The sequence below is a fragment of the Filicampus tigris genome, chromosome 20 (assembly GCF_054856515.1).
Source record: "Filicampus tigris isolate MCC_2025a chromosome 20, RoL_Ftig_1.0, whole genome shotgun sequence".
Taxonomy (NCBI): domain Eukaryota; kingdom Metazoa; phylum Chordata; class Actinopteri; order Syngnathiformes; family Syngnathidae; genus Filicampus; species Filicampus tigris.
Genome location: NC_141236.1, coordinates 2,940,823 through 2,957,365, shown reverse-complemented (window position 1 = coordinate 2,957,365; position 16,543 = coordinate 2,940,823). Strand labels below are relative to the sequence as shown.

General features: G+C 37.3%; 1 protein-coding gene across 2 annotated transcripts in view; it reads left to right on the top strand.

Annotated features, from left to right (window-relative positions):
• Nucleotides 1–16,254, top strand: part of cd2ap (CD2-associated protein) — a 44,916-nt gene extending 28,662 nt beyond the window's left edge. Inside the window, exons 9-19 of one of the 2 annotated variants that reach the window (XM_086018792.1) lie at nucleotides 1,705–1,803; nucleotides 2,869–2,922; nucleotides 4,145–4,181; nucleotides 5,317–5,379; nucleotides 6,744–6,891; nucleotides 7,002–7,111; nucleotides 10,658–10,773; nucleotides 11,271–11,354; nucleotides 12,656–12,852; nucleotides 13,104–13,167; nucleotides 13,399–16,254. In XM_086018792.1, the coding sequence (XP_085874918.1) occupies nucleotides 1,705–1,803; nucleotides 2,869–2,922; nucleotides 4,145–4,181; nucleotides 5,317–5,379; nucleotides 6,744–6,891; nucleotides 7,002–7,111; nucleotides 10,658–10,773; nucleotides 11,271–11,354; nucleotides 12,656–12,852; nucleotides 13,104–13,167; nucleotides 13,399–13,440 (1,014 nt within the window). In that variant the 3' untranslated portion in view covers nucleotides 13,441–16,254. Of the gene's footprint in view, nucleotides 1–1,704; nucleotides 1,804–2,868; nucleotides 2,929–4,144; nucleotides 4,182–5,316; nucleotides 5,380–6,743; nucleotides 6,892–7,001; nucleotides 7,112–10,657; nucleotides 10,774–11,270; nucleotides 11,355–12,655; nucleotides 12,853–13,103; nucleotides 13,168–13,398 lie in introns of both variants that reach the window. The other variant, XM_086018791.1, reaches the window with a different exon arrangement.
• The last annotated feature ends 289 nt before the right edge of the window (nucleotides 16,255–16,543 follow it).

Here is a 16,543-nt window from a genome sequence, read left to right as displayed (position 1 = left end):
GGATAGGACGAGCGAGGCATTTAACACCAGTCAGGTTATTAACAGAGACTGAAGGGGGAATGAGTAGATGTGCACATTTATTTGGATGAGGAATGGCCCCAGTTTTTCGACCGACAACACGCCGTCCAGCAGCCGAAATGGTGCATTCCAATGCGGCCACACGCGGCTGTGGAGTCGGATGCGCACGTTCAAGACACCCCCGGTGTTCGATGAGGTCTTACCTCACTCTGACGCCGCTTCACTCTCGCGGCTACAAGCGGTGTCGGACAACGCACGCGACTGCTTGGGAGGCAACCCCGCGAAATGAAGACGCAGGCTCATGATCACCTCCACACGCTGCGCGGACAGTAAGAAGCTAATGTTGTTGTGCTAACGCCTTTTGTTTTAACGGTCTTAAGCAAGTTTTTGCTATTAGCTGTACTGTTATCCTACTGTTAGCTGGGGAGGGGAGCGAAGGGATGGGGTGTTGGGGTGGACTAAAGATCCAGGCTTGCCTGATTGCTTGCCCAATGCCAATCGCCGTCTGCCTCCCGAGAGTTGACGGGTTTAGCGTCGCTAAATGTCCGAAATATAACCAGTCTGGGTTCGTGTGCGCATTCATGCTCTTGTCCGCTTCAGCCTGTGTAAGTGGAGAAGCGATCGCCACAGTATTTTTTATTTTGTGGAGGTGATCATGATGATGTCAATAAATCCAAACTATTGTGCAGAACACTTTTATACTTTCACAGGTTGAAGTGGACAAGAGTAGTAATGTGCATTTACATTTTGGTGGCGATCGGTCGCCGTTTTAGACAACAGAACTGACAAAGCGAGCAATATTACCACGCTTGCCTCCCTCCTGTGACGTAGACCGCTGAGACTGAAAACATAACATAAGCCACACCCCAAAAGGGGCCGGGGCAATTTGTTGTAAATCTAATCACAAAAAAGAAGCCCTTAAATCACTACTTCTTCTTCTTCAAGTCTTTTGAGGGGGTCATTTTAGTACTGATATCATTTCTACATGCAAACCTATTATATAAGTGCCAATGTTAAGCTCATCCAAGTGTCACTTTAAGTCTTGACAGTTTGTTAGATCATAGTCATTGCTTCTGAACATTATGTGGGTATTTCTTCTCTGATACGGGTTTTGTTGTGTGCTGGGCCTGCCAATGAACCTTGACCTAACATTGAACACTTTAAAGGCATAGCTAAGAATTTGTGTGGAAAGGTGCTGCCACCAAGTGGAGTTTTTTGAACTTGCTCTACAAAGATACAAATTATTTGGGCCTGTTTTTTTTACAGTTAAGACCAATGTAATTCACATTCTGACCAATTTTCTTGTCAATGTTATAATTGGATTGCAATTGGGTGAGATGGTCCTAAGCTTTGTTTTTCAATTCAAATAAATTTTCGTCGTGAATTCATTTCTGAAACTATTTTACTATTTTTAACAAAATGTTGGTAGTTTTTGGATGGCTTCATAAGTTAATGCACTCCCGTCCATTTCTCCTATTTTTTGGTTTTACAAGGCGGGTTCCACTTGGAATGGGCCTAGCCGGGGTCAACTGAAGAATTTTAGTCATTGACGGAATACTAGATGAAAGGGATGAACCAGGAAATGCGCCCATTTGTTTGATTTCTCAGCACTTCCAGATTTCTGTACTTTCTCTACCAATGTGAGTGTTTTGACATTTCCATCCCCTCTCTGCTTATTTCTGACAGGACACAGGAGAGCCCGGGTGGTGGCGAGGGGAGGTTGGAGGCAAACAAGGCGTCTTTCCGGACAACTTTGTAGTCATGCTGTCTGAGACAGAAAAAGAGGTAAAGTCAATATGTTAATTTAATGAAATAGTTTATTGCCGGAATTTTGAACTAGAGTCTTTTTTCACAGTTTTAGCAATAAAGAGAAGGAACGATGTTTAATGAACAAAGCTTGTTTAGTGACGATGTTTAGTGGGGTGTGAGTTAAATATTTATAAAAGATAAGCATTAGAGTTATTGGTACAACCACTTTGCTTGCCGTATGGTTGTCGCTCCTTCTGCACTCTACTCTGCTGTTATAGTAGTAGGAATAAGTACTAATGGTAGTAGTTTGCAGGGGTGTTATTTTGGTTAGCATATTACAAATGTCTCTTGTATGAAAAGTTCAGTTTTACAGAACTGCAAAATCTGACCACATTAATAAACATTGCAAAATTAATCCCTCTCTTGTGCTCATCAAAACTGGGCATCTTTTTATTTTTTGTTTTGTTTTATTTTTTCTCAGCTGATGTAGGTCACAGTAAAGTAGTTTATCTACTGTGATGACTGGTAACTACTCCATAAGATCCCTGGTTACCAGGAATTTACCACAGAACATTTGAAGGGAGGCTATTTTAAAATATGCCGAATTGCTGCCTATTTCGCATATTCACGATACATTGAGTTTGAAACAACCAAATGTTCATTTTTATTTTTACTGTACTACAATTATAATTTAAAACATTCCAAACAGCAGCTAGTGCAAGTTTGTGTATTAAGAAGAATAGTTTTGATATTTAAATTGGACATAATGTAAGCAAAACCTTACAGAACATTGATTTTCTTCTTTCAACTTTAACATAAGTTTTGCCTTGTATTAGGCCTTTTATAAACCACCAAGATGTATTTGGTGATCCGTTTCTAAGATTGTCACATTTAGCATCCTTATAGTGTGTTATTTAAGGCTTGAAGAAAACATTACTTCTGTGTAGTTGAATATTTGCATGTACAAAATCTGAGTACTGAACATTTGACATTTTCTTGGCTTTGTATCTTGTTCAAGGCATTCCTTATGGCAGGATTTAACGTGACATGCCCAAAAATGTCTGATGCACAGTAAAAAGATCAATGATCAATCTGTTTCAGGCCTTTTTATCCAAAGGGTCGCGCAAGTCCTCATTGAAGCAAGACTCTGAAGAGGTACCGGTAGGTTATCAGCCATGTCCTTCACAAAAATATACTTTTTGAAGAAATGGCTAGGGAGACATTGGGGAGTAAATAACACTGTTAGAGGGGATGTCCGGGTTGTTTGGGAGACCATTCTTCTTAATAATATCTGTAAAATAATCATCATGATATTGTTAAAGAATTCTCATATTCAGGCATTATCATCAATATCCGGTTTTAGATGGAGACTTTTAATCATTCCGATTTAAATCATTCCAAATCATTGCTCTACTGGTCTTCTTCTTCTCTGATGGAAATGAACAGACAGGAGTAACAAAGTGATTTCTACCATCAAGTGCTGAATGGTGTTATTATAACTTTAAACTGGGCCACATGGTCGTTTACCTTTTAATTGCTGTCCTCACCGCTTTTTGCCCTCTTTGGTTCATATTCTCTCTCAGAAGTGGTTTTTGCCTGGCGTTTTGTAAAGAAATAAGAATAAGAATAAGAATGCCTTTATTGATCCCACAGTGGGGAAATTTTCATTGTTACAGCAGCAAAGATATAGGTCACACAGGGACGGCGGCATAATGCAGCCATTAATGTATAACATTGACGGCAAACATTCGATGATTTAATAACGTGGCGACTGTCGATACATTACGGTCATATTCTTTGGCGAGATCAACCAAACGCATCCCTTTTTCATACTTTTCTATTATCTCTTGCTTTGTTTGTATGGACAAAAAAACCCGATTTTCTCCTTTTTTTTCTTTTCCTCGTTTCTAATTCATGTAAAACTATCGGAACATCTCATGGCCCGAGGGGCGAATGACAAGGACGCTGCATAGAAATATCCATCACATACCGGTATATATCTATCTACCTGTCTATCTACACACGTAGACACATACGGTCGCCGTCCCTCTTAGCCAATGGAATGCCAGGAAGATGCTAAGTAATAGCCAATGTCAGAGCAGCTATGATGAATATGTTGCGTTCAGGAAACTCTAGAGCTGTGACTTAGCAGCCCATACTGTATTTTTACCTTTCATATCCTGAAATTTCTTTCATAACAAGAGGCAATATTTTCCTGTTGAGGCATTTCGTAACTTGAAAAGTTCGTATGAAGAGACGTTCGTAAGTATAGGTACCACTGTATACGGTATTTATGATAAGAATCTGTCTCTTATTGAATACCAGTGGAATTTACTTAATGTAACCTACTTTTCTCTGCTTCTTTTTCTCCTTTCAGAAACCAAAGAAGCCACCTCCACCATCAAAACATATAGGTAAGAACCTCAGACACGTCTCTTATTCCATTCATTAAATATTACCAGGTCAGTTGTGTGAAAGGATACGCTAAGATATGGTTTTTTTAAAGTGTTCATAATTTTGCAGTTTTACAGAGCTTATCATTGCTATTTGTGTCATGGTCCCAACATTTAACATGTCGCTACTTTCCAGGATCAGGGTTAATGTGTTGATTAGCCATATGGGTCACTATTCAAACCCACCTCTTCCAAACATTCAACGCTCATCGTACTCAGAGTGTTTGATAAGGCGTTAATTAAAATTGTATTTTTGTGCGAGAAAATAATCTGATTTTATTCAATTCCCCCACTTGTAGACAACATAAATGACAATGACTTTATTCTAAAAAGTTTTGCTCTGTTTTTTCCCCCCGCTTTGGGGATTTGCTTTATTTCTCCTGTTACCATTTTTTCCAACTTTCAACTTGATAATTCGCTGCTTTTGCGATAGATATTAGTCACCCTGTCTTGGGCAATGTTCAGCAATACCGACTTCCACTGGGCTCCTTCGTGTCATACAGCAAACAATGTTGAACTGACAACACATCATTTTATGTGACGAATTAAAAGCAAATCATTTGTGTCAACATCTCAGAAGGATTCTGGACCAACATTTCAAAATTATCATATATCATTAACTCATTCACTGCCAGACATTTTCATACCCTCTTCTACCCTAACCTTTGAAAAAAATTGGAAAAAAGTATGAATAAGTTCCTGGGATTGAATTGCTCCACAGCAAAAATACAAATAAATACGTCAATGGCAGTGAATGAGTTAATAACATTGAAACATTGCGACCATTTGTTTTTGTTACCAAACTACTTTTTTTTTTTTTTTACAGTAACGTGATAGAGTTGAAAAAACAATTATCCTTAACTTCTTATTTCAAAACTAGTTACACATTACTTTGCTGTGAATTTGTATTACTGTGATGAGCTGATGAAACATTTACATATATGGTTTCACATTCAAAACGGATATCTGAGGGAAACCTGACCAACATTGGGGCCAACAACAAAACTGAGTTTGACACCACCGTTTAGTTTGCTGCACCTCATGCCGAGCTAACCGGGTACTTTCTGACATTCTTTTTTTAATGATTCTGCAACAGCTCTCAAACCAGAGGTTCCCAGCGCTGACAAGAAGCCTCATGCCATCAGGCCAGAAGACAAAGGTACAAATCCCTTCATTCTCATTGTATGCAGTAAATTGGGTAGCAATTAAGGGGCTAGTTTGCTGTATCTCTCTATATCGTTTCTGGAAACCTAATTGCTATTATGGCATGGTCTGTAGCTATGGAAATAATGTATGGTGCCTGAACGATGTGTGCGCATCTTCAGCTGTTGAATGACAACGTGTTGTATGACATCAATGTTCTTTTAATTATTGATAGTTGGAGGCAATTATCAGTGCAGTGGGTGAAAATAGTCATTACCTCATCAGCTTGTGCAAGAAATTATTATGTTAAGGCTAAGGGATTCATGCTGTTGTTATATCGATTCAGTTGTGCCACAATAATAAAGCAATACCTGATTCACACTAATAGTTTCAATAAAATCATGTCGTTGACCATTATGGGTTTTGCTTTCTATCACGAAAGGGTACCAATTATATTGGACTGGTGTGTATACAGCAGTGCCTTTAAATAAGAATCTCCTAAACAGGCAAATATTTTTCATCTTCTGCAAAAAAAATGCAACTATATTGCAGCTGCTGAATTACTGAGAGCAGTGTTGATTCTCACTCATTTGGGTTTGTACTACTGTATTAAACTGCCTCCAAGTGGCCAAGGTGGGCACACAATGAATTGAGCAATACAATGAATTGAAGTATTACATCATGATGTAAAAACAGTTTAATTCTTTAAGGTTCTAATTAATTGTTAGAACTCAGTTTTATAAAGTACAGACAATAAAGTATTCTATTCTATTCTATTCTATTATACAGTTCTATTTTCTTTTTTTTTTTAAAATAATATAAATAATACAAAATCAACCAACATATATAAATATGCCAAATATACGTGCAATAATAAAAAAACTGGTTTCATTGTCATACTATCTGTGGTTGTTTTCTAGCATTGTCAAACTAGAAAATATGTTTGCTGGAATACTGAATAGTGTTTACATTGCCTTAGAAAGTTACGGGATTTGAATTACTTTTAAGCAAGCCCTCAGGTGTTACTTGGGGAAAATAAGTTGTTTTAGTAAAATTTTCTATTTTGGTTACAAAACGTATGAAATTAGGATTTTGAAGTTTAATAATTTTTGTTGCCAAGTGACCATGGTATAAATGGATTAATGCCCTTTTGATGTGTTCAATTATCAGGGAATAATGAACTTTTCGGAAGCGACCATCCTCCGCTGTGTGTCGGTTCACTCCTCCACAATCATCCATTGATCCCTTAATGCTGATAACATTAACGTTAAACATTTTTTTCAATTTTCAGACTTCATCTGACTCTTTCGGTATCTTTGTTCCTTTCGCTGAGTTTCTCAATCATTAAGTACATCTCCAATTCTGTTTGTTCAATTACAGTTGACAAGCCGCTGCCAGATCCAAAACCATCCAAGCCAGCAGCACCACTCCCACCCAAAAAGCCAATCCCACCTCCAGGCAAAGGCAAACCAGGAAACCTCCCACCAAAGCGGCCAGACAAGCCTCTTACTCCATCACCAAATTTGAAGTGTGTCTGATGTGGGGTGTTTCTTCTTTTCTCCCAGGATCTGAACATTCAATGTCATGTGCTATTTCTAACCATTTTTGTTAGTGAATTTTTATTTTTGTTTTTTCCAGACATAATGGGGAAGTGCCCACATCTCGTCCAAAGCCTGACTTGGAGCTATTACTTCCCCCAAAACCCAAAACACCCTCATCGGACACAGTGGATAAATCATTTGAATCACGTATGTATGATTTATTTTATTTTTTTTCCCACAGCTAGTTGCCATTTTCACATTTTGGGCCACAGTGGGACTTGAACTCTTGACCACCAGCTCCAAAGCCCAAGTCCTTACAGATGAGCTACTGCTGACAGCATCTGTTCACCAAAATACATTTATGGGTACTTCTCAGCAGAGCTACTTGAGTCAATCACTAAATCTGTTTTTTTTTTTTTGGGAACGAATTGATTGGTTTTTTTTGGTTTGTTTTGTTTCCCTTACCGGCTTCCGCAGCCTGCTGACATGCACTGTTTACACTGAAAAAATAACGTTGAACAGAGAGGAGCTTGTTTATTACAGAGGCACAGATTAGTCAGTCATTTGGAATTGGTTCGGGTTTGCAGTGTCAGACAAATAGCAACATACAGTCGGCTGCAAAGTATGTTCAAAGTAGGAATGGGCAATTTAAATGCTGAATAGGGGCACGACTTTTCATCACTGGACCGCGCACTTCCTAACCACATGTATGACAGAGATGCTATTTTAGATATGGACAAAATATGTGCATAATACTTGCTCTTTTTTTTTTTCTCGCTTTATTTCAAACATATAAGAAAATAATAAATAAAAATGGGTCACTGATGGTGTAGTGGTACACAAGCCTGAGTTGTGTGCGGGCAGCGCGGGATCGGTTCCCGCTCAGTGGCGGTGTCTGTGTGTGCCGTGCGACTGGCTGGCGACCAGTTCGGGGTGTAGTCTGCCTTTCGCCCATTGTTAGCTGGGATAGGCTCCAGCACCTCCCCGCGACCCTGTACAGGATAAGCGGTTTGGAAGATGACATGACATAAATAAAAATAAGATAAGAAAAATAAACAACAACAAAAAAGGAGTGTCATTTAAGTGCATACAAAAAGGCAGACATACATGTTCAAAAAGGAGTAAGAAGTATATGTATACTTTGATATTCCAACCCCTTTTATCTCAATTTCATCAACAACATATTACAATACTTTCCAATTTTCCGCTAATTCTATAACAAGAACTATTATTATATATAATAGAAACTACAGGCAATACACTTCCATATCCACTACTGATTACTATATTAATAAATGCTGTTAAACGTAGTTCGCTATTTGATTATACTGGATTCTGTTAATACGGATTGGTACACCTATTATTAGAAATATGGGTAAATGGGTTTACATAATGGCACAAGAACAATAGTAATAATAGCAATAATGATATTATAACCAGACAGTAATGACCATAATATAATAATATATATATTTATACAACTCTATCAGCCCCTCTTCATCTTTATATTTCTCTAAAATACTTATTTTATGTTTTGTTTTGAACTGGTGTGTGTTTGGGCATTGTTGTAGATCAGTATTCAGTTTATTCCATAGTTTTACTCCACATATAGATACAGAAAAACGTTTCATTGTCGTGCGTGAGTACTATGTCTTTAAATTATGTGTTCCCCTTAGATTATAGCCACCTTCTCTTTCTGAAAACATATTTTGACTATTACCCCTCAGTAAATTATGTTTTGCTTTGTAGATTAGTTGTATAGTTTTATATTCTATAAGATCAAACAATTTTAAACTTTTAGAGCACAGAAACAGCGGATTTGGTTGTTGCAGATAACTGGCGTTGTGGATTGCTCTCATAGCTCTTTTTTGCAGTATAAAAAGAGGCTGCATTGAATTCTTGCATGTGTTTCCCCAGACCTCTGAACAATAATTTAAATATGATAAAACTAGTGAGTTGTAAAGAATGTGCAAGGATTTTTGGTTGAGAAAATGTTTTACTTTAGACAGGATCGAAATACTTTTTGAAACTTTAGATTTTATATATTTAATGTTGGGGCTTCCAACAAATTTTCCGGTCAATAATTACCCCGAGGAATTTTGTCAAATGTTTTCTGTAGATCAACAAACAGTCCTTATATGTGTTTCTTTTTGTCGATTGAATCAGTAATCTCTTCAATAAATTCTGCTAAGTCAAATGCAGTTGACCGGTTTGCTCTAAATCCATATTGACTGTCCGAGAGTAGTTTGTGTTTTTCGATGAATTTATCTAGTCTATTATTGAAGAGTTTTTGGAGAATTTTGGAGAATTGTGGAAGAAGGGAGATGGGCCTATAGTTTGTAAAATTGTGTTTGTCACCAGTTAAATAGGTAAATGGGAATGGTTTTTGCAATTTTCATTTTACTTGGAAATAGCCCTGTTTGAAATGATAGATTCTTACTTACATTACGAATCCATCATATCGCAAGATATTACAATACTTTCCAATTTTCCGCTAATTCTATAACAAGAAATAGTATTATATTTGATAGAAACTACAGGCAATACACTTCCATATCCACGACTTATTACGATATTAATAAATGCTGTTAAGCGTAGTTCACTATTCGATTATACTGGATTCTGTTAATACGGATTGGTAGAAATGTGGGTAAATGGGTTTACATAATGGCAAATAGCCCTGTTTGAAATGATAGATTCTTACTTACATTACGAAGCCATCATTTCAAACAGGGCTATTTCTAAGTAAAATGAAAGCTGCAAAAATCATTCCCATCTAATATATTCCCTCTTAATATATTTCATTTTTCATAATACATTTCTCTTTCCTAACCCAACAACCAAGGGTTTGAAGCAAACAACAAAATAACCACGTAGCAAACCAACATTAAGTGCAAGAACTCATTTTCTGTATTTTTTCACAAAAACCAACTCACTCAAAATTTAAATATTATTGAGTTTCTGTGTTTGTCCTGCATATCATTCCAAAATTGTTCATGTTGTGGTATAGTGCAGTATAAGACCCCGGTGAAAGGCAACTAAGCCATGTCTGCCATCTGGTGGTGCATGTTGATATTACAACTTAAAACTATGGTCAATGCAAATTTTATGTTGGGCACCTGCAAATTCACATTGTTGCGCCTTATGTTTCTCTTTTTTTCTCTAATTTAACTCTTTCAAGCACAGTGGTCACTACAGTGGACAGCTATTTAAAAGTTGCTTTTGCCTATATTAATAAATCCAAACAAAAATGTTATATTATAAATCATATCATCAAATCATAATTCATAGATGAAAGGGTTAAAAAAAAATTGTTGTTTTATTCATTTTTTTGTAGGTCCCCCCCCTTACCCCCTCCTCGTTTCTGTGAAAACGTTTATTGATTGTTTATCAGCTACTTTAAATTGACTTTTTGGGGTTAGTTTAAAAAAATTCAAAAAAGTAGGCTGCAAAGTGTAGGGTTATTAGATTGGAAACAAATGCACCTATATATCGCCTTTGGACAAGCTGTGAAAAAAAACAAATAATAATAATTTATTATTATTATTATTATTATTATTGTTGTTATTATTATTATTATTATTATTATTATTCAGCTCAGCCCATGGGCACTGTGACATCATTTTCCGTTGACAGTGTTGACAGTACAGGGGCAAAATGCACATTTTTGATCCGACTTCTGATTTAAATGTCAAATGATAGCTTCTAATATTCCTTTAACATAGTTTTCTGTCTATTTTGTCTTTTCAACAGCTCTAATTAGTTTTGATGAGGTTTCATCTACCTCAGAAAAGCTGTCTCATCCCACTGCTAACAGACCAAAGATTACTGGTCGGAGGTTGCCCGCCCAATTTGGTGGAGGACTATCGGTGAGCACTGATACAGTACTGGTTATGGTCATCAATATTTAAGAATTGTATATTGCTTGATTATGTTTTAAAATGGTACAATGGCCTAAATGTACTTATATTTTAATATAATGTTTATGTTTTTGTGGTTGCGATTGTAAATGACTGCCCCAGGAGCACATCTTGTCAGAGCACGGCTGCACAATTATCACATTGATGTTCAGTCTTGCCCACATTGTGAAACACACATTCATTCATTCATTCATTCATTCACATGTATCTGTCATGATGAGGACACACACTGATTTTCTTCTCTCCAGTAATGTATTGTTCATAGCTAATGCTTGTTTCCAGACATTTGTGGGCTGTTTGTTTCTAGTTTGCAGATATAGCAGGCACATTTGCATCATATTTATTGCAATATATCTAATTTATTATTATTATTAGTAGTAGTGGTTAGTAGTAGTGTTACTAGTTGTATTGTCCTTATCAAATGATTGAAAAAAACTCCCTTGCAGCCCAACAAGGAAATTGTCATGGAGAAATCCTTCAAGATGGATGAGGAGGATGGCATCAAACTAAAGCCTCTAGAACCCAGAAAGGTCATTTTGATTTCTTTTGTAACTACTTTTTTTTTATCATGGTCGTGTGCATTATTTTGTGTTTTATTTTCTCTGTTTGCTCCTTCAAAATTCTCTACCTTCTTCAATGCAATCCTCATAATTTTCAACAAATGTCCTCTCGTTCATATTTGAATAAGGTCGCTAGCTGATGCTGTACTTTGTTGTCAGGGACCTCATTTAATTGCAAAAAGCAGGGCACTTCGAAACTGCCTTGAATTCTCTGGCTTTGAGTGTGTCTACACTCTGTCCAGGCCCACTAATTCACTTTGCAGTTATTTTTTCTATTTATGTCACCCTTATATTTGCAAAGAAGCAATTTTCGTGACATTTGTCACTGGTTCTAAGAGATGCCTGGTTACAAGTACGCTCTGAAGGTGAAAATGCCATTAAAAGCTGCAGTCTTTCCATCTTTGGACAGTGGTAGTTGTCAGGTCTGTTCAAGTCAGTATTCCCGGTAAAAAATTGACAGTGTACTAGTTTTAGGTATATGCCTTATCAAGCAGAAATGTAATTTGTGGGTAAATGCTCATGTTATGCTATAATAATGTTCTGTCCAATAATTAACTTTAGTGTTTTGGGGGGCACTGTTAACAAAATAAAAAATGTCTAATCATGATATCATTGAGAGAGCCAAACGTGTGGCAGTGCGTCTGCTTACATGAAATGTTTTGTATTCAAATAAAAACAGCTACTTGAATTATGTGAGTGTAAATCGTAAATGGGCTTTCACTTGTATAGGGCCTTTCTAGCTTCAAGGTACTTAGTGGTTTAACACTCTTATTATTCACTTACTGATGATGCAACACATGTTTGTTAAATCTGATCTCTTTAGGTAATTGTCCTCAATGAATGAATAAAATTAAATTGGCGGTATAAATAATGGATGGATGCATGATCTCAATTCCATTTTAAAATGAATGCCAGAATGCCTCCTGCCTAGCTAAAAATTATTCAATGGATTATTTTCATTGTGTTGTGTATGTCATTGTGTGGGTCGTATGTCACAAGAGACTTACAGAAGGAGGACCACCTGCTATAAAGCTTATCGCCATGATGATATCGCCTGTAAATTGGTCATGGTTAACCAAAAGTGATTGCTCTTTAATTATATTAAAAAAAAAAAAAAAAACATGCAAAAAGACTTGACTTTAGAAGTTCCGCCATGTAGCAGAACCTACAGCTATGACTTTTGTTTATAGAACTACTATTGGTGCTTTTAGAATACTTATACATCCAGTACACTTATTATTTGTCTCTCTCTTCCTTCCATCCCTCCACAGCCTGCGACACACAGCCCGTCCCCTTCGTCGTCATTGCATAAACCAAGTGTCGAAGCCAAACTCAGCCCAGCGCCCACAAACTTAAGCTCAGACAGCAGTTTTCAGGGAAGAGAGGATCCCAAATCCCAGATGGAAGCGCTTAGAAGTCAGATGAAGGATCTCCTGCTGTCAGTGGAGCTGTTCAAGGCCCAGCAAATGTAATTAGTACATAAAAATAGTTATTTTACACAATGCAACCACATTTTGCATTTATCTGACATAGCATTGGTTTAGCATGTAGTTTTGCCAATGAATGGGCAATATAAATTCACATTTTGATACAGTAGTTACATCCTGACATGTAAAAATGAAAAATACTCGTGATTTCCTTATTAAATCTACAAACCACATGTTTTGACAGCTTTGCAGTTGCACTCATTTACTAATTCATGTCTGTGCATATTTCTAGGAAAGAAATAACAGAGCTTCGTGGAGAGCTGGATGAGGAAAGGCAAAAGCGTGTAGCCCTGCAGGTAGTATTGATCCCATAACAATTTACGCTGGGTTGTCTGCATTTGTTATGCGCTTGAGACCAAGCCAAATGTTGATGGATTCACTAACAGTCAAAAACAAGATGCACACATTATATGAACGTGGATGAACTTGATTAAACTGATATGTAACAGTGGGGCTGAAGAAAAGAGAACATGTAAGTGTTGGTCTAAATCTTGGCGCTGAGTGTTTTGCGCTCTGTGTCCCCTCAGATGGAGCTAGATAAGCTAAAGATGGCTGTCCACTCAACGTGAAGCTGAGCTCAGGGCATGGGGCTCAAGGTCCAGCTGCTAGCCCGACGACCAACTCGAGGGCCGGTTTTGAGGACAACGACGGCGGCGGAGGAAGAAGAGGAGGAGGACAACCAACAGACAGTTGAATGGGAAGAGAGAGGGTGCAATCATTTTCACACCTACAAATTAAACTCCCCGTATTTGTAAGATTAACATTTTTTGCACATATTTTGTTTTCAAGCTCGATGTAATTAAATTACAGATGTATATGATATATATATTTTTTGCCAACACAAAAAAACGAGGCCTTACTTCAAACTACTGTGCTAACTTGCATGCGTTTGTCTCTCACTCTCTTCCATTCCCTCCCGCGCTCATCAAACGCCTCACGACTAAAGGTCGCTCTCAGTACTACTGACTATATACAAAGCAGAGGCTCCTTGTTTCTACACCTAATTTTCTCGCTCGTATGTTTTAAGCACAACTTTTAAAACCTTTCATTTTAATTTCACTTACTGTCGTCCTCGGGACAAATCATTTCCCTTTCCTCTTAACAAGGTGCCTGCTGCAGCTGTAATTTAATCATTCCTAGCATCGTCCCAGAGGAAGTTAACTCTCTTCTATATTTGTCCTCTTTTTGTATGCATTTTCTAGCATTCCTATCCAGGGAAACACTACTGTGCCTGTCAAAAAAAAAAAAAAAAGAGTTCTAACAAGTGTTGTATGGGAGCTTAACATTTACCTGAAAATATTGCATCTCTCTTGTGTATCTGTATTTTTTAAACTCTACTGACATACTCTTGAGGGCCTCTTGTCTAGTTGTTAACTTTCACTTGAGACTGGGAAATTATCTGAAATTTAGCTGAAACCAGCATGAAAAACTAAAGAGGAAAGAAAGGAACAATATGTTGCATCCTTCCATTTCCAAGGTTTTTCTGGCTAGTGCCTAAGGATGTTGATATGAAAAAGCCAGAGTCTCATTTTGATCATCTCTGCAGCTTGCTTACTTGTTCTACTCAGTCCACCATCCATCAAATCCCAGGTGGTCCGTTCTACCTCTTCCTCTTATCTATCCCATCTTTGTGTTTCAAAGTGAACAAAATAACCTGTATCGCTGTTTTGGGGCTGGTATGTCAACAAATGTTTATTGCTCAGCAATTGTTCTTGTTGTCTTTTTGTACTGGAGCTATTAGAGCCACACTGAAAAACATGAGGAAAAAAAAGTCCGATTTTCATGAGCGTATGAGAATGAAGTAATTTTAACAAGTGAATTTTAAAGTACCAACTTAAGCCAAAAAGCAGCCACTGTCTTTCGCTCAAGACCTGTCATGAAATGCCATCAAAACCCTCCTGATTAGATGATTTTGGTCTAGTTTTTCATGGTGGTGTTGATGTACCAAAACATCAGCTATTTTATTGTATTTGGGAAACTTGAACTAAAGTTGAACTTGACAATATCCTTAACAGCCAAACAAGTGTATAGCGTTATAATTGTAATATTACATTTTTATTTTCATACACTTATGTTATGACCCCAAGCCCCCACAAATGTGACAATTGTTCATAAGGTGAGATCTTTTTTCTCTAGTGTATATACATTTGTTTTCAGGATGGCCCTAATACTCCTTCGCATTTTGGGTTTGGGTTCACGTTCCAAGTAGTTTCAGAAAACTGGAACAACACAGTAGAAACTAGCAATAACAAGAAACAAAAATCTTACTTTTACTATAGGAATTTATGACATGTTATGCCTGTTGTACTATTTTGTTGAAGACAATCCTTCCTAACTGGCTCTAGAATTTAAAGGAGCACTCAGCAGGTTGTTTGCTGTGGCCGCCACCAGTTTAAATGGGTGTCAAGAAAATGATTCAGTTGATATGCGTGGCATATTGAGATTCAGACCTCTCGCAAAAAAAAAAAAAAAAAAAAAAGAGCTAACAAAATAGCTACAAAATAAACGTGCAGTTCCCCAAGTTTAAATCCCAAACTGTTTCATGTTGTTTCACATCCTTCATTTTTGACAATTCCACATACAATTGTGTTGAACGGATTCCAATTCTGTGTCGTACATTTGACCACGCTTGGTGGCGATGTCACCATGTACCGACATCCCCTGTCATTGCATGTCAAATCATTTGAGTTGTGACCTCTAACTGCAGATTTTCTCCGGCTTAAGAAATTTCTGAACATGTTAGTAGGCTGCCTGAAGCAATATTCACATCTAGAGTAAGCTAAATGCTAATGTTGCTGGGCATCAAGATGAGAGGACACCACGTCTCTCAGCCCCCCCCCCCCCCCTTTTGGCCTCCGGCTTATGTCTTCCGCACAAGTTATAATTATTATCATTTTTATTATTACTACTATTTTTTTTGTTAAAATGTCACCAGTGTCTTAAAGGAGTTACTTCCAAATCATCCGCAAGCTTTTGTGTTTGTGTTGCTGATCAACTTGCACACGTAAAAGGGCGTTAATGGTATTCAATTCTGTTTTCTCTTCTCATGTGAATGCTTTGACAAAGTTGTCAGTGTCTGTCTGACCTTTGTGTGTGTGTGCCTGACATACTTTCGCTCTCTCCCTTTTAAGCCTTTTGACGACACGGCTGCTCTATTTGATAATCACATTGTGGGGAAGAGGGATCAGGGATAGCTGTTGATGTAACATATGTACTGCGCTTTACTTTTATATACTGTACATTCCAGAGATTGACACCAAGAAAAGAAGAATTCTGCACATTTACGAGTTTAATTTCTAAATAATTTTGTTTACATGAGTTGTATCCTTGCATGAGCTGAGATTCTTTCAAAAAAAATAAATATCTTTATTTACTGTCAAAAATGACGTTGCCTCTGTATTTATACACCATGAAATTTATTGGCAGATTTTCACTCGCAGTTGCAGGACCCTTGAGTCTCGTGCTTGACTTGAAGCAAAAAAAAAAAATCTTGTTTTGCAAATGCAGATGAGTTTGTTTGGCCTTGTGATTGTGTGATGGAAAAAGGTGTGTGTGTGTTTAGGAGGTGGAGTGCTTGATTCTACATGATTAAATCTTCATTGGTATGACACCTGATGAAAACGTTGATCTCTTGCACATCACATGTTTGAATTTACCGTCACAGTCGAATTA